Source organism: Eschrichtius robustus, chromosome 13 (genome assembly GCF_028021215.1).
Source record: "Eschrichtius robustus isolate mEscRob2 chromosome 13, mEscRob2.pri, whole genome shotgun sequence".
NCBI classification, from domain to species: Eukaryota; Metazoa; Chordata; class Mammalia; order Artiodactyla; family Eschrichtiidae; genus Eschrichtius; species Eschrichtius robustus.
In genome coordinates this window covers 91,898,432-91,922,964 of record NC_090836.1, presented here as the reverse complement: position 1 = coordinate 91,922,964, position 24,533 = coordinate 91,898,432, and the positions used below count along the sequence as shown (strand labels likewise).

Sequence of the window (24,533 nt, the reverse complement as noted above, 5' to 3'; positions counted from 1 at the left end):
AGCCAGAAACAAGAGTCCCTAACAACCCAATGGTGGCCAAACAGTGCTGCTTCAGAGCCCAGATGTTTCAGCACAGAGCCTGAGGAACAATTGCAGAGAGCGGGAGGAGGTGGGCTGAGCTAGGTGTCCAAAGCACTCACTCCATGTCCAGTTCAACCAAACCAGCTCTGCTTGTATTCATTCCACAAATCAGGCTTCTGTGAACGATTTCAGGTGAAGAAAGAGTGCCACTACAAAAAAAATAATAATAATCTCCTGCAACAATCTGATGACACTGAATTAAGTCCTCTGATCATTTTGAAATGTCCAAGTAATGCTGTAAAGCTGTTCTGAATATTTATTACATATCTTTCGGTAATAAAAGTCAAGACTGCCATGTAATTCACACTTAATTTTTTTTTTTTATTCTGGTGTAGAACATTATCAATGTCTAACCTTCATTCTAGAGGGTAAGTCGAGAGGGGATGTCAGGAACCAACTATTCCCAAGGCCAACCCTGTCATGCAGTAACCTTTGGGCTATACCACCCCTGGAGCTTTAAATATATCTACCAAAAGGCTTCTGTGAGTGCATTTCTCACCACCACAATCAAAAAACACTAGAGATAGCACCCCAACAAGATGACGTCTGTAGTTTTTAAAAAACAAAACCAAAACAAGCTCCAGCATGAGATTATAAATCAGTCACACGAATGGTAGCCGGTTGTCAGTTGGCCGACCCCTGCTAGGTCTTAAGGGAAATCTGTCATTGGGGCCACCTCGCCCTGGCAAGATGGGGTTAGGTCCTGGAAGGGGGCCGATTGGGTCAAAACGTGGTCTGAGTGGAGGGAACTGTCTGGGTGTCTCCCCAGGCCCAGGGATGAGTGAATTGATTGGATCCCCAACATAAGGAAGGGTTAGTCTTTCATCATATTCACCACCAATAATTCCTGGAGGAAGGAGAGAACTGGGAGGAAAAGGCCTGGGGTGCAAGGGGTTGGGATAGAATGGAATGGGGTGGGGTGACGATGGCAGGAACATCACATGCCGCCCTCTCTGAGCTTCTTTTCTTTGTTTGTGCCTCTTCTTGTACAGCTATAGAAAAAACAAGGACAAGATATGGTAAGTGAGTTGGATGTTTCCCCAAAGTTCGTTTGCTTTCATTGTATAGATCTATATATACTTTTCTTTTCCCATACTATCAAGGCAGGCAAAAAAAAAACAGTGCACAGAAGAGAACTTTTACCAGTTTCTATCTGCATGAATAAGGTAGTAGCTATGAACACAATGCCAAATGAACTCTATTCTTTAACCACACTGCAACTGAGCAATTGTGCAACTGAGCAATTTGGAGTAACAATACATCCAAAGGAGGGATAACTGAGTGACATGTACTCTCAAGACTGCAATCTAGAGCTCTCAAGCTGATACGCAATTTTAAGTCAGCCTTTTTTGAAAGTGGAAAATTTAAATATTTGTTGAAAATGTCATGCCACAAAATATAAAAAGGTACTGGCAGGGAAGGGGGTGGGGGGCCAGCACTTATGTTCAATTTCTCACCTAACTTATATCCCTAATGGACCTCAATTTAAATAACAAAAAAGATGCTCTTTTAGAGGATGGAACATATGCCTAAAGAACAGTACTATGTATTTTGTACATATTTGAGGACTTTCATTGAATTTTATTCTCTAGTCCTTCATCCCAAGTTTCTGAGTCCTATCAATGTCTTTTTACAGTGGTATCTGCAAATAAAACAATATAATTTATTCTCTTCATAATTTACTATTCTAACTAGCTGAACAGCTGAAGATTACTCCAGCACAAAAACAACTCAATTTTTTTAACAACAGAAGAAGGAAGAATATATTAAGTAAAGGTGAAAACAATCATTGTGTTAAAGATTCTTCTTCCTGTGTAATTACAAGACACTAAGGACTGAGTCTAAGGTAAAAGTTGAAAACATTTTCATTTACTAAAAATTAGCAATAAATTTAATTAAAACATTGCATTATATCATAAAAAAGTGGAAAATATGCCCTTAATGTATTAATTCACGAGTTATTTCTGTGCTATGAACGTTAGCCTTGGTATTTAAAACTACCTACTTCTTTCCAATCTGTGTCTCGACCTCTGACAGTACCATCTACAAAGAAAAAGCAAAAAACAAAGATTTAAAAACGTTTCATTCATCCAACGTTAAACCTGTCTTACTTCAATTTTCTATCCTGAAATAGTCTACTTGATCTAATGGACTGTTTGTACTGCAGAGAACACAAAAATGAATGGGGAGAGTTTTCAGGACATAGGCAAAGGTATATGAAGCTTAGAATCTCTTTACAGTAAGGCTATGTTATGATTTTTTCTTACTCTTAAAAAAAAAAAGCCCACAACTTAAAACTTCTGGCAAGCTGAGTAATTAAGACCTCAGTAACAAAGAACCCTTTTCGAAAATGTTAACATGTTATCATGGAAATCACCTCGAAAATCCCGCAGATATAAACACCTCCACAGAAGTTGGTCATTCGAAGCAATATAGAGGTCACGACAAACTGCAGACAAAGACAGGACAGAACGAATATCCAAAAGTCGGAAGATCCGCAGTTTCAGCTCCAATGGGAGGACTACCAACCCAAATACATCTGGTAGGTTCAGTGCTAAAAGGAAAAAGAGAATAGGTATCACTGAGTAAAGAACATCCAGTTTCCCCATATATTCAACCAAAGGTGCCAACTTTCTAAAGAGATGATAAATTAGATGGTATCCTCAATTATCCAAGCATAAGTTATCTGTAACAAACTTTTGTCCCCAGGTTAACTCTATAACTACTACTAACTCCAAGCCCCTTATTCTCTTTATGTTTTAGTAGAGAAACAAATTACTTTTTAATACAGATCAAATAAATAACTATGACAATTTCTGAATACTAGCCAATGGCCTCCCCTTTGTTTCAAGCGATATTCAGTACAACAAAAAATTCTCTATTCAACTATAGAAAATGGATAATTAATTGGCTTGTACAATTGGTTTCCAATGCTGCTACTTATTAGCTGTGTGCCTTTGGACAAGTTATTTAAACTCTAACTCAATTTTCTCATCTGTAAAATGGGTTACTAATATTACCTACCTCATTGAGTTGAGAATTAAATGTGTAAATACATACAGAGTGCTCAGAACAATGTTTGGCACATAATTAGCACTCGAGTGTTAGATTACTATTATTCGATATCTAGCTGAAAAAGAAGGGAGGTAGACAAATTCAAAAGCAAAACCAAGAAAGGAAAAGAAGAGTATATTCCGAAGTCAAATGAAAATTATTTTTTGACTATTAGCTCCTTTGAACATATGGGATACCATTCTCCACTAGCAAAGATAATCAAAATCCAGTAAGGGGTTTTAAAATTCACATTATTCTTTTCCCTCACCACCAGCCAAAGAAGAAAACTATGATTATAATAGCCTTGGCACCATGCAACTTGAGACCTAAAATATTATTTTTCTACATACAAATAGCAGATAAAAGCCACATACCTATCTGTATAAACCTGAAATTATTTACCAGCCAAAAGAATGTGGTAGATTACGATTCTACCCTGTCATTTTCTACCCTATAGTTATACTTCCCTGTCCCACAGTCACCAGGTTTGGCCATTTTTACTTGTTTTGTCCAGTGAAATGTGAGTGCAAGTAGCATATCATTTCTGAACAAAAGCTTTAAAAACCAACACATGATCAGGCCACTGGTCCTCTCTTCCCTGTGCCACAAGAAGAGCAAGTCCTGGATGAGGACTACTCACCACTCCTCGGCTAAAGCTAAGCCCCACACAGCATGTACGCAAGCGAGACATAAATGTTCACTTAAGATTTTAAAATATTTTTTACTACAACACAAAGAGAAAGCTGATTAACACAAGGATTTTGAGTGAATTATAAACCTCACTGAATTAGCTTCACCATCTATAAAATGAGAGTAAAATCTACTTCAAAGTTGTTAGCATTAAATAAGAATGCATGTGAAATATCCAAAGTACCTAGCACAGAGTCCCAATAAATAGTTAAAAAAAAAAAAAGTAGACCAAATTTACAGGCTATACGTTATTTATATATGTATTTATTGAACACTTATTATAGGCCTGACCGTGTGCTAGGCCACGAGAATACAAAAGTGAAAAAGACATATTCCCTGCTTTCAAGGTATTCATAACCTTAGGTGGAGAGAAATCATGTCAAAAATTATGATACACTGAATAAAGGGCTATAGTAAAGATACATATAAAATGCAGTGGAGATACAAAGAGGATGTGAAGAGCAATTAAAGAATTAACATTTAAGCTTAGTCTTAAAAGAGCAGAATTTCCACTAGGACGAGAAAAGAGGGAAGAAAAGAGGGAAGGTTTACGTCACCCTTAAGCATATGTGAACTTACTATTCTTTCTAGCCATTCAACCTGTGATGATTTATCATTTCTCACCTTGTCGGGTAAAAGCCAGAAGAGGATACACCAGCTGGTCCTTGAAGAGGCGAGAGAGCTTCTGAAGATCTTTGTATATCTTGGCTACATTTTCCCCTAGAATATTTTTTAAATGAAAAATCAAAACACACAATCAAGTGGAAAAACTTGAAATGGTGTTCTCTACTTCTGCCAAACCAAATCAAAGTGGTAAGTTAGTTTTCACAATTCCTACATAAACAGAAATGAACCAAAGTCTCTGGTCGAAGAGGAAGTAATACAATGTGTAACTCTGAAAGCTGAATCATCTTTAAACAAATTTTTCCCTACTATAAAAGTAATTAGGAACTTATAAATAAAAGGATAAATAACAGTACCTAGGTACTATACTATAAGCCACGGTAAAAATTGATTAAAATGACTTGTCAAATAAGTAGCATATTCCTACCCAACATAAAAATTACATATTGAAAATATTCAATTAATATAATCCAAAAACTTGTAATCTAACAGTATTAACCTTCTTCCTCCTTTTTCGTTTCCTTTTTCCTTATTTAACAGAAATAAGATCATCTGAGCTATATTCCTATAAAAATTGTTCTTAAAAAACAGGTCTCAGGAGTCAAATCTATTCCAATCCTAAATTCTACCATTTATTAGCTCTGTGACCTTGAAGTAATTTAACCTCCTCTAGACCTGTTTCCTGATCTAGAAAATGGGCACAACAACCTCTACTGCTGTAGAATGTAGAGTATTTCTACTCCCCACAGCAAGGTCCTCCATAGTATAGAGATGAATATAAAGTGTTATAGCCAAGGAATTTCAAGTTTTTTTGGTCTTAATGGTAAGACCATCTTTACAGATTTATCAGTCTAGTTCATGTGTTCTCAACAGAAACAATATTGCCCCCAACCAGGCAAAAATCCCAGCTATTACATTGGTCTGTGACCCTGCAAAGGGCCACAGTATACAAATAAGTATACAGTATATCTATGAAATTAAAATTTCATGAGGGAGAATGATTTGGGGGGGAAAATGTGTACAAACTCTCCTCAGGGGATTGATAATGAAAAAATGGTTGAGAAACACTGGCCTAGTATGACATTAAATGTTCAGAGACCATTATAAATACGTATTCTGATGTCTCCTTTTCTTATCAGCTTTAGTTTATATAAGTTAGTCTCTCAGGGCCTGATCTCCCCTAGGAACTAACAAGAATAAGTCTCAAGACCTTCAAAGCAAAGATCTAGATCTAGGTAGCTTCCCTTAAAAGACCCTGCTGTAAGTCCCATCTCCCTGCTATACCACACCATTCCCCATGTGGATTTTAAAACCCGCCTAAATTTACTATGAGGATAAAATGAAAAATACATCTGTAAAGGCCCATGTCCAGCAAAAGACAAGTACTAAAAGATGTTAATTCCCCTTCCACCTCATCTCTTCTCCTTCAACTACTTACCTGCCTCTCACACTTTGGGTTTAACTGAAAGAAAAAAGGAAACTCGTCTTCTTTGCATCTATTAATTTTATAGAACATAAGCAAAACCATGCCTAGAATGCAAACTTTTGGTAAAGTTCCAATCTGTATCAAATAGCAACCAAATTTATATAAGTTTAAGCAAACATTTTGAGTGCAGTTTTTCCTTCGATAGTCTTCGATAATGAAGTTGCATTGTATGGTTTCCACAAAACACAGATCCTCTCCATACTGGTTAAATACAATGCTAGAAAAATCCACAAAGAGTAATTCAGAAATTATGAAGCATCGGGACTTCCCTGGTGGCACAATGGTTAAGAATCCGCCTGCCAATGCAGGGGACCCGGGTTCGAGCCCTGGTCCGGGAAGATCCCACATGCCACGGAGCAACTAAGCCCATGCACCACAACTACTGAGCCCGCGTGCCACAACTACTGAAGCCTGCGCGCCTAGGCCCGTGCTCTGCAACAAGAGAAGCCACCGCAATGAGAAGCCTGGGCACCACAATGAAGAGTAGCCCCCGCTCACCACAACTAGAGAAAGCCCCTGTGCAGCAACAAAGACCCAATGCAGCCAAAAATAAAATAAATAAATTTATTGTAAAAAAAAAAAGGAAAGAAATTATGAAGCATCAACGGTGCGTGATGTATAAATATAATTCAGTATCCAAGACCCTAAGAGAAACAGGAAAGAAACCAAAACTCTGCAACATTGTCTTAAATCTGCTTTAATCTCATCTAGAAACTGTAAGTCTTTTGAACATTACCTTTCTGTTTTTTTAAAGTGAACCTCTCAAAGCTTCATACCAGAAGTTCAATCATGGTTATATTACCTGATTCCTCTTTGCAAATAAAAGATTCTGGCAGCAGCTGCAGTCTTTTCACACTTCTAATCTCATTGTTGATTTTTAGTGTAGCTGTAAATAGGCAAAAGAAAGATGATGAAAAAGTTTTGCCATTTCATCAACTGCCTTCACTTTTTAGTATGGACTTGCATTCCCTTGCCCCCATATATAGGAAAAACACATTATAAAAACAAACTGCCCTATGCTGATTTCCTTCCCTCACAGCAAAGTCCAAAGTGCAAACCTGCATCACATTAAGTAAAATCACTCTAAAACACCACTTTTAAAAACTACAGTTAAGCACCTTTATATGAAACCCACTAAGTATTACCAACAGCAGCTTATTAATAATTGAAAGATATGCAACAAGGTTAATAGGAGACAGTTAAACACAATACAATCATTATTTCTAATGAGGTGACTAAAAACTCCATTTGTTTTTTATTTAACCCTTGGCAGTGAGTCTTCTCTTGTTTATTAAAAGAATCCTGCTAGTTTTCATAGTATCGTCTCTCTCTAAACTCAGAGGATCAATATTCTTGACATCACCAGAGGGTTCATTTTTAATCCTATATGCAAAGGCGCACTTCACCTCATTCCATGAAAGAGCCAGTGACGTGCTCATGCATGTGTGCACTGAGCAGGATGTCTCGGGTGAAGCAAAGATTTAAGGACACACTGCTCCTTTTCAAAGAATCAGGCCTGGAATGGTTCTGGAATGGCTGTCTGCCACGTAAGTCCACAAGTAGATGATTTGCCAAGAATTATTAAAGGAACAAAGCATCAGAAACTAAGACATTTAGCAGCTATTCTCTATGTTAAGTATCTTAAGACTAGTAAATAAAGGTTAATATACACGTGTCATTAAAGTGATTTATATAAGAAACCGAGGCAAAAATTACAACCTCACATTTACTATTTGATAGTTGCAACCTTGCAAGTTATGATGTGATATAGCAGTATGACTGGATACTGCTGGCCCTCTTTGTATAAGAATGCCCAGCCAAAAGTTACATTTGCTAACTGTGATGAATTGTTGAAGAGACACTGCTAGGTCCTAGTGCCATCAGTCACATCCTACAAACGTGAAATACCACTAAAGCTGTTAAAGCTGAGACTTTTAAATAACATTTCAAAGAATCTAGTGATTAAAAAGAAATAGAAGAAATTACATAAAGGGAACCTAAAACTATCTTTTATTTCAAAGATCACAGTGTAAGTCAGTGGCTTTCAAATAGATTTTAGCAGAAAAAGCTTTTCCCAACAAAATCTTACAAGGGACCTCACTAAATTAAACAGGCACACATGTTGCTGCTCAAGGTTTAAGTAGCGACAGTGGCTCTACCAAGCCACCCCCTTGCTCCCATCTCAGCGGACACTAGCAGCTGCAGAGCATATTGAAAGCCACTGAGCTAAGACATATCAAGGCAACTGTCTCTGCTGTACAAAAGATGAGCTGTAATGAAAAATAAAAAAATGCAGTCATTCCAACCTTACCAGACTCTTACTCAGCTAAAAGGGTAAACCTCAAAATCAAAGCAGAACAAAAACAAAAGAGTCTAGTCACTCAAATGAATCTGCAGGATGTGTGATTATGAGACGACTCCATAGACCCCTGGTAGCTGGTATAGATCTCTGGATGGCATCTGAGCTAAAATGAAATACAAAAATAGAATGTATTGCCATCCAGTGAAATTTCTTAGTATGAAAGAGGAGAACTAGAAAAAGAAACTCTACTCAGAGTGACTTACTTGAGGGTGGGTAGTAGGGGGATAAAACACACACATACTGAGGCCTCCCTCAGAACCCTTAGCGGTACTTCTATGCATTCAGAGATGCCAAACTAGATAAAAAATGACCCCAGCTCAACCTCACCTTTCACCATCTCTCAGTTCAAGACCTTGGTTAGTAAAACAAAAATTAAAAAGCCATCCACAGGCATAAAGAAAAAGTATTCTTTAAAGAGTTCATATGTAATAGACTCATTTTACTCCTAGTATCACCACTCCCCCTGGAGCAAAACAGTTACACAGTTAAGACAGCAAAAGAGTACAGCTGCCTCTAGAGTGAAGGCTGCTAGCATAAACATCAGCCCTGTATTCTATAACCTTTCAGACCATGTTATCAGTGGGCTCGGGATTAAACAAAGTTGAGAAAGACTCCCACCTGCATCATGATAGCCCATCGCTGAAGTTGCTATAAAATTTTTGGAGAGAAACATGTAAAGATTCACAAACTAACGAGCATGACTGCCATCCAATTACCATTTATGACGATGAGGTTTCCCAAAGGCACACAGGTGAGAGCAGCAGAGCCACCCTCGCAGAGAGGATGCGTGTACTGCAGCTTATACACGCCCCCCGACCTCCAGTTCTCCGGCATGGACACAGCTTTGGCTTCAGTCCCCTGGGGAGTGAAATGAAAGGGAAACAAATAATGAAGAACCGTATTACTCTCAAAAAGATTAAAAACCCAAGAGGCCCCTAACTTGTCTACAAATAAGCATTCCATACAGTCCCTTTAATAAAATTAATCAAATCATTAATATTTCTATTAATATTTAAAACTTCGATAGAAAAAAAGTTACATTATCTGCCACCAAAACTTTTGTTCAAATAGATAAAATAACATCAGAGATAGAGACTGATTTCTCACTTCAAAGTCTCACTTCTCTGCCTAGCAAAGCCGTATCATTATGCACGATCCCAGTTCAAATACCACTTCCTTTGTGAAGCCTTTTTCAAAACAAATCCTTTTTGTCATTCCCATTCTCTCACCCTCTAACATTCTGTTCATATTTCTATTGTTACATACTTCTATTATGTTATTAATTGTATTATAATACGTTATAATTTCCTTTTTGTTTCTCTCCTCCACTTACAGACTCCTTGAGGATGAGGACTGTCCCAGTATCTTTATATTCTAATTCCTGGCATGACATGGTGCACGTGTTCAATGATCACTGAATTAGTCTATATACTTGTTACTCATAACATGGCCCACAGACCAGCAGCATTGCTATCATGTAGAGTATGCTCACAAAGTATCTCAGGCTCCACCCCAGATTTATTAAATCACAGTCTGCATTTAACAAGATCCCTAGGTATTCTTAAGCACATTAAAGTTTGAAAAACTTCTAAATGTTCTCCTCTGTGAATCTCTGGCATCCTATATATGTATGCGTTTCTCCTACAATTTAGCCAACACAGTATAACGGTCTGTATACTTGTCTCTCTCTCCTACTCTTGGACTGTAAGCAACCTGAAAGCAGAGACAAGGCACTGCACCTGACACTGGCAGACATTTATCAAATGGATAAGGAATGAATGAATGAAGGTAAGCAACTACAGCACAAGAACAACGTCCCTCTTCCTAACTGAATCTTACTAAGTTAGTGGCAATTCATAGAACCACTAACATTAAAAAATAACCTGGTGAGCCATCTATCTAGTCATGCCCAATCCACACGCACTGACCACATTTTACCTACATACGATCACATATAAACTTTTGGGTTTTTTTAAACCATAGTTGCCATCAATTCTATAATACTAACTAAAAGCTGACGAGGAAATAAAGGAGAAAAAAAGAAGGAAAAGAGGGACGGGAACATTTACTGACTGCCTACTGTATGCTCATCACTGTGTTCGACACTTTACATTAATACCCAAACACATTTAATAAAGAAATCTAGAACACCACCCCTTTTCTAATGGGAAACTGTCGCTCTCTGTAGGCTCACCTGAGGTATGTAACCCGACTCCAACATGAGAAGATGTATGGATACTATCAGGGCATCACTGGGGTTAGAACAGTCAGCTGACTGATACAGGGTCTCTAATGAATGTGGCACTTGCCCTTCCACCGATTCGCTGCAGAGCATTGGTTCTGAGGGGTAGAAACCTGTGCCCTCTTCCACATCCACGACATCTGGAATTGACTCAGCTTCAAAATTTTGACTAGGCCCTGACTGAAAGGGATAACAAAAACAATGAATTCATTAAACAGACTTTCATTTTTTCACAGTAAATTTTGTATTCAAAGTGAACTGAGATTAGCGCTCAGAGCCAAAGCACATTACTGGGTTCAGAAATGGTACACATTTTCAGCAAGCCCTCCTAAACAAATGAGCCTGCAATCTGCTCCTCCATCCTGAATTCCTTATCTCCATTAATTCTGGCTGATATGCCAAAAACCTGGAAATCATCCTAGACTTCCCCCTCGACCTTATTAAGTGCCACCCCCAATATGATTAGCTGTCAAAGGTCCACTGACTCTATCTCCTAAATATCTCCAAAAATCTGCCCCTTCCTACTCCAGTGGTACTTCAGACTCATTTATCTCCTAACCTCCAGCAACGGCCTCCCCAAGTATACCTTCACTCCTCTTTCTTGTCTTCCAATACATTCCACCCACTGCTGCCAGAGTTTTTTGACAACTGAGAATCCAATTATGTCCCAAGTCCCAGCTTAAACTTGCCAGTACTTCCCCTATGCAGACAGCAGCACTGCCCTAAATTGTGCCTTGGAATGTGACCCTAAGTGTTCTTAGGAAAAAAGAGGTCTACAATCAAATAAGTATGGACATGCTGCATGTCATAGCCACCTAACCTTACCCTCCATATTCACAAAATACACTTTGGCATTATAAAGCTCTGAGAAGTCCAATACTAACAGAAAGTGTGCATAACATTTAACTAAGAAACACTATCCTCCTTCCTTAACACTCAGCATCCCCATAACACTTACTTATAATCTCACAAGACAAGTTTTTCATAGAGGCCATGCTGAGAAATGCAGGCTTACAAAATAAAGTCCAAACTCCTAAACTCCTTAGCATACAGGGCCCTTCATCACCTGATCCCTGACTCTGTATCAAGTTCACAATCCACAGTCCCTTCCTCCCCATTCTGGTATTCCCCACCTCTTCAGGTTATAGACCACCTCTCTGCCTTGCAAAGGCCTTAATTATTGCACTTTACCACACCGTATTGCAACTTTCTGATTACATGTCTGTATCCTACCACGACCACAAGCTTAGAAAGGAACAGACTACATGTCACCCATTTTTTTAACACCCGTACAGTACCTGGCACACAGTAGGTACTCAATAAATGCTTGTTGAACAAATGCTGAAGGATAATATCTTACAATTCTTACAATTTCATGTTTTTGATTTCATTGTTTTCTAATTTACACCACACAAAAATTCTGTAAAATAGGTAAGACAGATGACGTCACCTTTTTATACGTACTGTAATTTTGATTCAGATTAAATAACATAATCAAGGTTACCAGCTAATAAAAATTTGAAATAAACAAAGATCTCCAGACTCACAGTTCAGGGCTTTTAGACGCAACACACTGCTTCCGTAAGACTGAGTTACCTATATTAATTTCGCTCAGAAAGACTATTTCCTAGGTATGTGCTCAACTCTTAATGCAAAGCACATGTTTCTTTTAAGTTCGTATTTCCATTAGGAAAGGAACAGAGGAAATTAAAATTACATAATATGAGTGAAACGGTGGAAGAGTGTAAGGGAACAAGAGGTTGTTTCTTTCAAAATCCCTGAGGACCTGAGCCCTGATGGCTTATGGAAAAGATCCAAATTCATTTGTTAAAACCTAGAGGTTGGGCTTCCCTGGTGGCGCAGTGGTTGAGAGTCGTCTGCCTGCTAATGCAGGGGACACGGGTTCGAGCCCTGGTCTGGGAAGATCCCACACGCCACGGAGCAGCTGGGCCCGTGAGCCACAACTACTGAGCCTGCGCGTCTGGAGCCTGTGCCCCACAACGGGAGGGGCCGTGATAGTGAAAGGCCCGCGCACCGCGATGAAGAGTGGCCCCCGCTTGCCGCAACTGGAGAAAGCCCTCGCACGAACCGAAGACCCAACACAGCCAAAAATAAATAATAAAAATAAATAAATAAAGTAGCTATAAAAAATTAAAAAAAAAAAAGGCTTCCTATGTAGGCCCCCCAGAGTTACTGTCTCTTAGCCTTTAAAAAAAAAAAAAAACAAAAAAAAACCAAAAAACCTAGAGGTTGACGACAATCCGTATTACCTAAAAACGAGGCTCCATCGTATTTTTGAGAAAGGAGAAACTACTTATTAAAACCACTTAACACCTAACTAAATTATGAATTACAGGCATACCTGGAGATATTGCAGGTTGGGTTCCAGACCACTGCAATAAAGTGAATATATCACAATAAAGCAGGTCACACAACTTTTTTGGTTTCCCAATGCATATAAAAGTTATGTTTACACTGTACCGTAGTTATTAAGTATGCAATAGCATTATGTCTAAACAATGTACATACCTTACTTTAAAAATACTTTTTTGCTAAAAAATGCTAACCATCACGTGAGCCTTCAGTGAGTCATAACCTTTTTGCAATAGTAACATCAAAGATCACTGATCACAGATCATAAGAAATATAATAATAACAAAAAATTTTGAACTATTGTGAGAATTACCAAAATGTGACACAGAGGCAGAAGTGAGCAAATGCTATTGGAAAAATGGCGCCAATAGACTTGCTCAACGCCGGGTTGCCACAAACCTTCAATTTGTAAAAAACACAGTATCTGCAAAGCACATTAAAACTAAGTGCAATAAAATGAGGTATGCCTGTATATATGCTCTTTGCTTCTTATACCTAACTTTTGGCCATTTAGTACTTACTGACAGTCGTATGGGAGAGAACATATGTGGGAAAAATATTTTAAAAGGTTACCCTAGACTGATAATGACATGGGAGGAAGATATCAGAATCCCCTGGTGAGCTTATCAAACTCTACTCTCACTCCATGAGAACCCCTGACGTTCTCTGAGCCATCCTGATATGATATAAGTACTTATCATATTCTTCATGCATGTGGAGATGAGAAAAAATGTTTAGCACCACCTCTCTAAACAGATCATCTGTCATATGTCATTCACAAATGAGTGGAACAAGTATGGAACAAGACCCTAATATTAGGGTCTGATACTTTTTAGCTGATTGGTAAATTATAAAAATCATCCACTAAGTCCCCACTTAGTCCCCACTAAGATTTTACAGTCACCCTATACAAGTCGTAGAATACAAAACAGCATGCTTTTAGAACTGAAATTACTAATATGAGGCAATATTAATGTCTCAAAATTTTCCAAAAGGAAACTAGTAAAGTAACTATCATATACACTATGAAAAGTAAAGGGAATGGATCCTTCTACAGAATCTCTGAATGAGTCTATCATCAAAAAAGATTCAGAAATGTAATTTAAATATCTGACTAAATATTCTTACTCATTCCCTAGATTACTTCTATGAGACAGAATCTCAGAGATACATAATAATTTCTGAGAAGAAAATTCATAAAAATACTTTGAGCTTTATAAAAGCTTTTTAAACTTACTTAATCTCTCTGGATACTATTACTAAAAATCTAGACATAGATGATTTTTATAATTTACCAATCAGCTAAAAAGTATTTTTTAATATCTGTCTATACTTGATGACATGATAGGCACAATGAATACTTATAAATATTTAAAGCCTGCAAAAAAAAAATTAAGTTCACATGATGAATGTACACACACAAAACAATTAACAAGATGGCATATGTACTGGTATTAAAATATTACGTAATAAAGTGATCATTTGTGCCATACAAGAAATCAAAAGGCAGAATAATAAATAATGAGGTGTTTACAAGGCAATAAAGATGATCAATACAAAGAAACTGAAGAAAACTACTGGGCTGCCATTGGCAGGGCCTTGGAAGGTGGGTAGAGATGCGGACAGGAGAGAGAGGACAGGGAGGGGGTTCCAAGCTGGGTGAGCAGCGAGAGCAGAGAGCGAAGCAGTCACTAGGCTGTGTGTGTGTGTGTGTGTGTGTGTGCCCGTGCATGCGCAGGTGTGAGCGTGTGCAGGTGCTGGCTGTGAGAGGGACAGTGAGGAGGAGGAGTCCAGTCTGACTGCAGATGACAGTTTACAGGAGGGAGGAACAGAAACTAGCCCCCAAAGGTTGTGGGGCAACTGCTCAGAAAGCCTTAAAAACTAGGTACAGGAGGACAGACAACATTTTCCTCGTCTGAGACATGAGAGGGTTGAACTAGAGATATCTGGACTTTTTCAGCTCAAAAATTATGAGCCCAGGTGCACCCATGACACAGAGTTACCTAAGAGCAGGGGAACAACATAATCAAAAATGTGCAGGAAGGGGCTTCCCTGGTGGTGCAGTGGTTAAGAATCCACCTGCCAACGCAGGGGACACGGGTTCAAGCCCTGGTCCCGGAAGATCCCACATGCCACGGAGCAACTAAGCCCGTGCGCCGCAACTACTGAGCCTGCGCTCTAGAGCCTGCGAGCCACAACTACTGAAGCCCACGTGCCTAAAGCCCGTGCTCCGCAACAAGAGAAGCCACCGCAATGAGAAGCACATGCACCGCAACGAAGAGCAGCCCCCGCTTGCCGCAACTAGAGAAAACCTGCACGCAGCAACCGAGACCCAATACAGCCAAAAATAAATAAATAAAATAAACTTATTTTAAAAAAAAAATGTGCAAGAAGATGAACCCAGAAAGCAGACTGAAGAACACACACTGGAAGCCTGGAATGGAAAGGAAAAACAGGCAGGGCTTGTTAAGGGGCTGGATATAAGGAGTCAAAAATCATTCCACAGTTTTAAGCGCAGGAAAACAGTACTGCCATTGACAGAGGAGGAGCTGGTTTGGGAAGAAAACATCAGTGCACATATTTTCAAATTTACATCAGCATCTAGAGTCTGAGGTGACAATTTTTTTAATTTTAAAAACTTAAAATACACACACACAGGAATATTACTCAGCCATAAAAAAAGAATTAAATTCTGCCATTTGCAACAACATAGATGGACCTAGAAGGTAGGATGCTTAGTGAAATAAGTCAGAGAGAGAAACACAAATACTCTATGTTATCACTTACAGGTAGAATCTAAAAAATAAAACAAACGAATGCATATAACAAAACAGAAACAGACTCACAGATACAGGCAACAAACTAGTGGTTATCAGTGGGGAAGGGGCAAGATAGGGATATGGAATTATTAGATACGAACTACTGTGTATAAAATAAATAAGCAACAAGGATATATTGTAGAGCACAGGGAAATATAGCCATTGTTTTGTAATAACTTTAAATGGAGTATAATCTATTAAAAAATTGAATCACTACGTTGTACACCTGAAACTAATATACTATTGTAAACCAACTATACTTCAATAAAAATAAATAAATTAAAATAAAAATAAATTTTCTATAAGATTATAATCTGCAGTCTACTGATGACAATTATCCTGACTGGTACAGAATTCAATCAAGCTATTCAGTATGATTTATCAACTACTCTATTTCTTGTCTTGATTTTAATACCCACCATACTTCCGTCATTCCAGACATCAGATTGGGCTGCCTGTCCTTGGAATGAATCACGCAGTTGTTCATCCTGTATGCTGGACTGACTGGAGCTGGCGGCCAAAGAGGGTTGGTCGTTATTCTGGAGTGAGGAATGCTCTGAATCTGTGGATGAAGGTAAGTTAGGTGCTGCAATGGCATCTTCAAGAATCAAACATATCAAGTCCCCAGAAACAATCCCATATGAAGCCAAGGTCTCTTCATCTCCAGTGAGGGCATCCTTGTTGTTCAATGTAATTGCAAACCGGGTATCAGAACTGCCAAGAAAGATGGATAAGGATAGTAAGAGCTACCTATTACCATTACCCACAATAATACATTTGAAACATATATAAGGTACATGGTATGACCCCAGCAGAACTAATGAAAACAAAACAAAACGAAGATAAGAGGAAAGCCAAAGCTTGGAAAAACTATCAAAATTATTTATTCTTATCACCAAATGCTTAGGTTATAGATTCTAGCCTGGGGGATAGGATCAGTAATTCTCTATCATTAATCCATGTTTTCATCAATTCTAAGATATATACTTTTTTATACTTTGTCATCTTTGAAACAGTATGCTTCTTACAATCGATGACATATCACAGCTTAATGGACAGCATTTTTTCATTTAGTGTGACATAAGAATGTGCATCTCAGGATTGACAGCAACTGAGATTCAATGAAATATAGCCTCTTTAAAATATAAATTATATTACATCATTCCTCTGCTGAGAATTCTCCAATGGCTTCTATTTGACCTTGGAATAGAATCCTTAACATGCCCTCCAAAGCCCAACATCTGACCCACTTCTCCTACCTCACCCATCCTCTTACTAGCTGTTCTCCACTCGACTCATTCCTAAAAACAGATCAACCTCACTGCAGCCTTTGGGCCTCTGCATCTGCTCTTCCAGTTATTCAAATGACTTGAGTCTTTCTCATCATCCAGGTCTCAACCCAAATGTCACCTCTTCAGAGATGCCTTCCACTTGCCTCCATCACTCTATTTCATTCTTCTGTTTTATTTTTATTACAACATTGCTATTTGAAAATATATTTATTTGCTTATCTGCTCTCTTCCCCACCCCTACGACTAGGATTTAAGTTTCATGAGATGGGTACCTTGTCTGTCTAGTTCAAAACTGTATCTCCAGCACTTGGCAAATAGAAGTATTTGTGGAATGGATGCAACCAATAAACATTAGATGGAGAGATCAAGATGAGGCTGAAATCAGGGCTAATTAACAATATCCTTCCAGGACAGTTAGCTTATGGTTCCAAAATACTAGACCCATGTCCTAAACGAATATTCATAATCACAAAAAGTCAGATGAGTGCATGTAGACTGAGTATAAATTCATCCCTCCTACTGATAAGTTCAACCTTCTTACTGAGCACCAGTTATAATGTCTTTTATATGGAAGACAACACAAATCCAAAAACCCAGTCCTAAACAAGCTAAGAGCTCAAATTAGTCTGAAGCAAGGAACTCCCATCCTTTCTGCATCGCAGATTATCTGACCTTGACAGAACAATCATCATTTCATTACATAGTGGTGAAGAATAATTAACAAACCACTGCAGAACATTTTATAAGACATTTACACTCAGCAATGCTAACTTCATTAACTTTTTGAGAGGTTAACAAAGGATGAAGTCTTTCGAAAATCATGTTCTGTTTATTTGTTCTTAAAATGCTACATTTTCAAAAGTGCTCCCCATAATTCATTAATGTTTTTTCTTGCACATATAAATACATTTTTTCTTACCAATTAGTGTCTTTGGTAGAGAAATTACTGAAGCTTTAAGAACTACTCCTGCTTATTAGAAAGTAAGTAGCTATGCCTCTGTTTTCAAATGTTTTGATAAATGTTGAAAATCTGCCAACTACCCAGAAAAACAACATCCCATTTTTAGCAGAAAAAAAGAAAAACACCTCAAATGAACTATGTTTTTATGGATCATTTGTCACAGCACAAGGTTTTTTTTTTAATGGTATCTAGCACAATGTTCGTTCAAATATCGATTTGTAAAAAAGGTAAAGAATTGTCTGCTTAATAAAATGTCGGCCTCCCCTTTAGAAAAAGGGAAGAGCTATTTCTAAAGTAATATATGGTTTTCCAGGAGAGTGGTTAAAAATTGATCCTGTTTTCTGAAACTGTGAAAAAAAAAAATAATTTCATCAGGAAGTGCCACCCTAGAAACTCCAGGCCTTTGAGAATTATTTTATGACACTCCCAGATCCACTTGCTCAGCAAGGACACTTTAAAAGTAATAATGTCATATGGACACATTTTTAAACTGCCCATTTATTATAAAATGAACATACTTTCAGAAGAATGAATTTACTTTCACAAGCTGAAGCTTAACATTCCTTCCAGTTAACCAGCCTCCACTGTAAAAACAAAGCTGAAAGAGAAACTAACTTGGGCTCTTGGGTAAACAAAGCGTAGTATTAGGTTTCGCATCCTTTCTAGAGTGTCCCACCTAATTAAAAAATAATAAAATATATATACATATATATGAAAATACTTTAAAAAGAGAAGTTAATTTTGACAATTTGTGGTGGGGTAATGATGCCAGCATACAAAACACTTAGGTTTAACACCAAGAAAAAAACAACAGGCATGTCAGTTAATATAATGCCTAAAAGGAGTTATGTCAACACCTCGTTTTCTGTATTTATGTTTTTAATTTGGAGAAAAAAAGGCTTACTTTGAATGTAGTATTGTCTTAACCTGAAAAATGAAAGGGTGAGACGTTCATAATACGGCCTCATTTTACTGAATTCCCTAAAAATAAAATGTAAGTTGATAAAAGTCTTATGAAAGGAACCACTTAATTAACAGAAAGGTTTTCTTTTGAAGAATTCATCTAAAAAGCCCCAGAGAACATCTTTTTTATTTTTTCTCAGCACACTCAAATTCCAAATTCGGTAGCTCAGTATTTGAAGAGGACCACCCTTACGTCTGTCCCTCTACTCCCAGATTACTGTCCCCAGGATACCCTTTTGGAAACAAAGCAGCCTCATCTGCAGCCCCATAAATAACAGAATTTGATCCATTACTTCTCAATGTCACTGCCCCCAAACTGCAAGCTCTCCAGGGTCATCATAAGGCCAACGTTTTCCATAGTTTTTATCCAAAAAAAAAAAAAGCAGCATCTTGCCCAGGAAAATATTATTATTTAAAACAGACCGACACACTGCACTTTGTAAAACTGCAGCTGGTAAGTCAAAGTGCCCACAGCGGCTCCTGGCACGTAAACACTTAACGGAGTCTTAAGGTGACTGCAGCCTGAAAGCAGCGGTACCAGGTTACAGGTGGCCTCGGATGGAGGGCAGGTTTCTAACTCCTTCTAGTACTTTCCAAACTTTTTCACTGAAATACTCCGACAGCTGGAGATGGTGAACTTAAACCCCTGAGAGCCTGGAAAGGTTTAACCCAAGCCAAACCCATAATTTCCAACCTTACATTTCAAAGGACGTGAGAATTTTGCATCCTAGCCTATCCCTAGGTTCGTTTACTGCAAACACGGAAGCGAAGGCTCACCCTGGAGGGGATCGGAGCCCCCGAGACGGCGGGCCATGACCTCTGGGAGCCGGGACCCCGCACGCTGCAGCCCCAGCGCCCGCTCGCCGCCCGGCCGGCGCGTCACAGTCCAGGGCCGCGGGCCCCGCGACGCCCAGCTCGCCGCCCGGCCTCACGTGACAGCCCGGGGCGTGCCCGCGCCAGCCGGCGCTCCTCCCCGACCCGCCGCGCGCGCCCCCGCCTCTGGCGTACCTGTACCCCCAGGTGGGCAGCAGGGCCTCTCTCAGGTGCGCGCGTAGCTGCCCCAGCGTCGGCTCCGCTTGGGGCATCTCCAGCGGCCAGGTCCGCTTCTGAAGCCGGACCCGCAGCTTCATGGCGGCCGCAGGAGGGCCCAGGGGCTGGGACCCCGAGGCGGCGAGGGTGACGACGGCGCGGCCGGTCAACTCCCGCCTCAAGCGGCGGCGGCCCCGGAGCGGCGACTGCCGGAGCTATGGGGGTGCTGAGGTGTAACGGCGTGAAGGCCCCACCAGGCCGGTCTCTGGAACTGAGCGCCCCACCCCCTCTCTTGAGGGCGCCCCCTGGAGCCCACCCCGCGAGCAGGCTGCTGGTGGCCTGCGTGGAGCCAGGCCGCTCGGGAACTCGCGATCGATGACTCGGCGCGCGACAGCGCCCCCTGGGAGCCCGAGAAGCACACTGCGCAGGCGCCCAGACTGCTGCAAGGCGCGGGGATCGCGGCTCTTCTGCTTGCTGCTGTACCACCTCTTTCCAGTTGCGCCTGGAGAACGTTAACGCTGAAAGGGATGCTACAGGCAAAACTACTCGCCACTCCGCAAGGCCCAGGTGTACCTGGTTCTTACCCATTTCCTCCTTGGCGCCCGGCTCCAGCACCATACGCTCTGAGAAACCTTAGGTTGAGCCCAGGCTCTGGTAGTTTCTCCCGTTACAGCAAAATTAAAACAGCTTGTAGTCAGTGATCTGTGTCGAAGAGTATATTAGTAATCTGTCGCTGCATAACAATCACCCCAAAGCTTAACAGCTTAAGACAACAAACATCTATTGTCCCACAGATTCTACAGTGCAGGAGTTTGGGCGTGGCTTGGCTGTTTGGTTCTGTCGTGGTCTCTCATGAGATTACAGTCAAGGTGTAGGTCAGGGCTGGAGTATCTCAATCACATGACTGTTGGCGGAAGCCTCGGTTTTTCACTGCATGGACCTCCCCATCGGGCCACTTGGGTGTCCCAGTGACATCCTCACTTCCCGCAAAGCCGGTGATCCCAGGGAGACCAAGGCAGAAGCCACAATGTCTTTAATGATCTCATCTCAGTAGTCACACACCATCACTTCACTCACATTCTATTGATCACAATCCAAGCCTTCAGTGTGGGAGAATCAACACAAAGGGCTGAGTACCAAGAGACAGGGATCATTGGGGGCCATCTGGGAGTCTGGCTACCACAGAGGGCCTGGCAATAATGATGAGGATGATGACTTAGGTGAGGAAGAAAGTATCATCAAGTTTCATCCTTGTATGATGACCATTTTCCAAATCATAAAAGAGTTGAATAAAGTTTCTCCCAATAGGTGGCAGTGCGTGTCCACATTGACCTTCATTCATTAAATAAGTATGTATTGATCACCTGCGTTGTGCCAGATATTGTCCTAGGTGCTGAGAAGACATGTGCCTACCCGTGCAGAGCTTACAGGTAAGTGAATCAACTCTTGTGTTAGAGCATAAAAAGTATCTTGTTTATGATAGAGATAAGAACAGCCCTGGGGACTGGGGTACATAGAGAAGGGTTGCTGTGCCAGGAGGGTTCTTGAGTGGCAAAGCAATACGGAATTGAGGAAGGGGAAGGGTGACAGGACCAGGGTGGCTCGATGTGGCCAGAGTGGACACGGTGGCTCAATATGGACAGAGCGGGTAGATCCCAGATAAAGAAGACCCTCGAGCTAAGCAAAGGATTTGGGACACATTCTAGAATGTTTGGGAAGCCACTGATGAGTTTTAAGCAGGGGAGGCTTTATCTATCAGGGTTCTTAGTTCTGAGCAATAGAGGCTGACTCTGACTAAGCAGAAAGAGAGCATATTAAAAGGATACTGGATAGCTCGGGGATTCTGGGGAAGTGACTCCAAGTTAAGCTTCCAGGAGTGCCGCTCAGAAGCACGCTGAAGAACTGGCCTGATGAGGAAACGATCATGACTGGGATTGCTGCTGCCGCCCTACCCAACCCTGGAGGAAGCTGCTGTCACCGCTGCCAGGAACCACTGAGGAATGACTGCCACCTTCAAATGCCACATGTTTTTATACCAGCAAAATGCCAAGCTTCCAAAAGAGCCTGTTTCCTTACCTTGCTCACTTCTAAATCAAAGGCTCATGGGCTGCATCTGATTGAGGGAAGAAACTGAGACCTGGCTGCAAAGGAGGCTGGAATTTAGGGTCTGAACTCTTTCCTGGAGGAAGTGAGACTTATAATAGTCGGATTTCCCCAAATGTAGGAAGGCTGTTCAAAAGATGATAGGAGGCCATGAGTCTGACAGGTGTATACCACAAGGGGCATGGGTCAGATCTGAAGTGTGAATCTATCACTGGTGGAATACGGGAGATGTATTAGGTCAGGATTTCTCAACCTCAGCACTGTTGACGTTTGGGCCTCACAAGTCTTTGCTGTGGAGAACTGTTCTGTGCCTTGTAGGATATTTAGCGCCATCCCCGATGTCTATCAGCAAAATGCCAGTATAGCCACACCCCCTCAGTTGTGAGAACCAAAGATGTCTCCAGACTTTGCCAAGTATCCCCTAGGAGGAGAATTGCCTGAAAACCATTAGATTAGAGACCAGCCCAGTTAGGAGGCTCTTTTGGTAACTGAGAGAAGAAGGCACTGGTGGCATGACAGTGGAAATGGAGACAATGGGATGGGCAGGGAAGATATTTCAGAGACAGAAATCACAGAACCTGGAAAATGGCTATATTTGGAGGCTGTGTCAGGATATAGCTTTAGCTACTCGAACAGAGATCTGAAATAACAGTGACCTAAGCAAGATATAAGTTTATTTCTCTCTGAAATAATATTCTTGGAGGAAGTAGTGCAAGGCTAATATGGTGTCCATCTTTAGAGACCATCTACCACAGTCTACCTCTTACTACTACATAAACCTGTAAAAATGAAATAGTAAAAAATAATGTTATCAGGCAAGTATTCTGTAAAGATTCAGTGAGATAATACCTTTTGGTTTTTGTTCTAAATTACTAAGCCTGTGGTAATTTGTTAGGACAACAATAGAAAACTAATCCACCTGGGATCTTTATCTCAATCCTTTGCCCAATAGAGTGTAACCACTGGGATGGAGGAAGTAATCCAACCACAGGAGTGAAGGAGGGTCATGGAAGAGAACCAGAGCATCTCCAAGGCACAGCCAAGATTTAAGGTACTCTGGAGGACAATCCTTCAAAACCTCAGAGGTCCATGAGAATGTTATATACCCCTTCTCTCAGCTGTCTCCCTCCATGAGAATTTGTTTTTCTCTTTTGCAGGATGTCACCTTAATGTCTGCAAGCAACAGGCACTGCAACTTTCAGAGAGTTCAGAAATTTATATTTCTTTTTTTTTTAATGGACCATTTCATAGAATATTACAAAGGGGTGATGTCACTCTTCCTTGGGAATCCATTCGTTGGTTCTCTGTAGGCTTTTTTTTTTAATTGAAGTATAATTGATTTACAATGTTGTGCCATCTCTGCTGCACAGCAAAGCGACTGAGTTATACACATATATACATTCTTTTTTTATATTCTAGGGTTTTTTTAAATAAATGTTTTATTTTAGAACAGTTTTAGACTTACAGAATTATTGTGAAGACTTATATACCACATACCCAATTTTCCCTATTATTAACATCTTAGATTAGTATAACACATTTGTCACTATCAATGGATTAATATAGATATCTTTATTAACTGAAATTCATACTTTATTGAGATTTTCTCGGGTTTTCCCTAGCGTCCTCTTTCTGTTCCAGGATCCCATCCAGGATGTCACATTACATTTAGTAGTCATGTCTCCTAGGCTCCTCTTGGTTGTGACAGTTTCTTAGACTTTCCTTGTTTTTTATGACCTTGACAGTTTTGAGGAGTACTGGTCAGGTATTTTATATAGTGTTCCTCAATTGCGATTTGTCTGATATTTTCTCATGAAAATATCACGACTGAGGTAGTGTGCTTCTGGGAAGAAGACCACTGAGTAAAGCGCCGTTGTCATCACATCATACCGATAGTGCACGCTCTCAAGGTGACTCCTCACATTTGATGTTAACCCAAATCACTTGGCATCTCCCCTGTAAAGTTTCTCCTTTTTTCTCCTTTTTATGTTGTACCCTTTAGATTAAAATCACTCTGTGCAGCCCACACTTAAAGAGTAGGAGTTATACCCTACCTCTTTAGGGGCTGAGTATCTATATAAGTTACTTTAATTTCTACACAGATTTGTCTATTCTCTATTTATACAGTCATTTATTTATATCAATTTAGACTTAATTTATTTTATACTTTGGCTTATAGTCCAACACTACTCCATTTATTTTGTTGCCAGATTGTTCTAGCTTTGGCCATTGGGAGATCTCTCAGTTGGCTATTTGACATCATTGAGGATTTTTTTTCATTTGTTTTGTTCCGTTTTTGAGCATTTTCTTCCTGGCACTGTAAGATGCTCCAAGATCATTTTGTGTATATCCTGTGCCAAACCCAGAACCAGCCATTCTCCCAAGGAACCCTAGTTCCTTTTTATTGGAAAATGGTATTAGAAGCCAAGATCTGGGGCCAGGTGTGTCCATTGC

The 24,533-nt window shown here is 40.0% G+C and overlaps 1 protein-coding gene and 1 long non-coding RNA gene across 4 annotated transcripts; one reads left to right on the top strand and one right to left on the bottom strand.

The window, feature by feature from the left end:
• Positions 1-381: 381 nt before the first annotated feature.
• FBXO7 (F-box protein 7) lies at positions 382-20,331 on the bottom strand. Of its 3 annotated transcripts, none has more exons than XM_068561043.1 (9): positions 19,956-20,326; positions 16,151-16,445; positions 10,492-10,719; positions 9,014-9,155; positions 6,738-6,821; positions 4,450-4,545; positions 2,459-2,635; positions 2,087-2,124; positions 382-1,073 (listed from the first exon to the last, which is right to left on the bottom strand). In XM_068561043.1, the coding sequence occupies exons 1-9, from the start codon at positions 20,075-20,077 to the stop codon at positions 684-686; spliced, it is 1,572 nt and encodes a 523-aa protein (XP_068417144.1). In that variant the 5' UTR covers positions 20,078-20,326; the 3' UTR covers positions 382-683. The 3 variants fall into 3 exon arrangements, with proteins under 3 accessions (XP_068417144.1, XP_068417146.1, XP_068417145.1); XM_068561045.1 differs by lacking the exon at positions 19,956-20,326 and adding an exon at positions 19,725-19,849 and having other exon boundaries at positions 16,151-16,293; XM_068561044.1 differs by lacking the exon at positions 10,492-10,719 and having other exon boundaries at positions 19,956-20,331.
• LOC137775306 (uncharacterized) lies at positions 19,969-23,483 on the top strand. The gene is made up of 3 exons (XR_011076001.1): positions 19,969-21,406; positions 23,032-23,130; positions 23,237-23,483. It is a non-coding gene; the product is annotated as an uncharacterized lncRNA (long non-coding RNA).
• Positions 23,484-24,533: the final 1,050 nt, after the last annotated feature.

What these genes read in the sequence shown, in the direction of transcription:
- FBXO7 (XM_068561043.1), bottom strand. Translation starts at nt 20,077, where the DNA reads ATGAAGCTGCGGGTCCGGCTTCAGAAGCGGACCTGGCCGCTGGAGATG. An exon ending in CTGCCCACCTGGGGGTACAG is followed by an intron (nt 16,446 to 19,955) that starts GTACGCCAGAGG and finishes CTTTCTTGGCAG; the next exon opens with TTCTGATACCCGGTTTGCAA. An exon ending in TATTTGCAAAGAGGAATCAG is followed by an intron (nt 4,546 to 6,737) that starts GTAATATAACCA and finishes AAAATATTCTAG; the next exon opens with GGGAAAATGTAGCCAAGATA.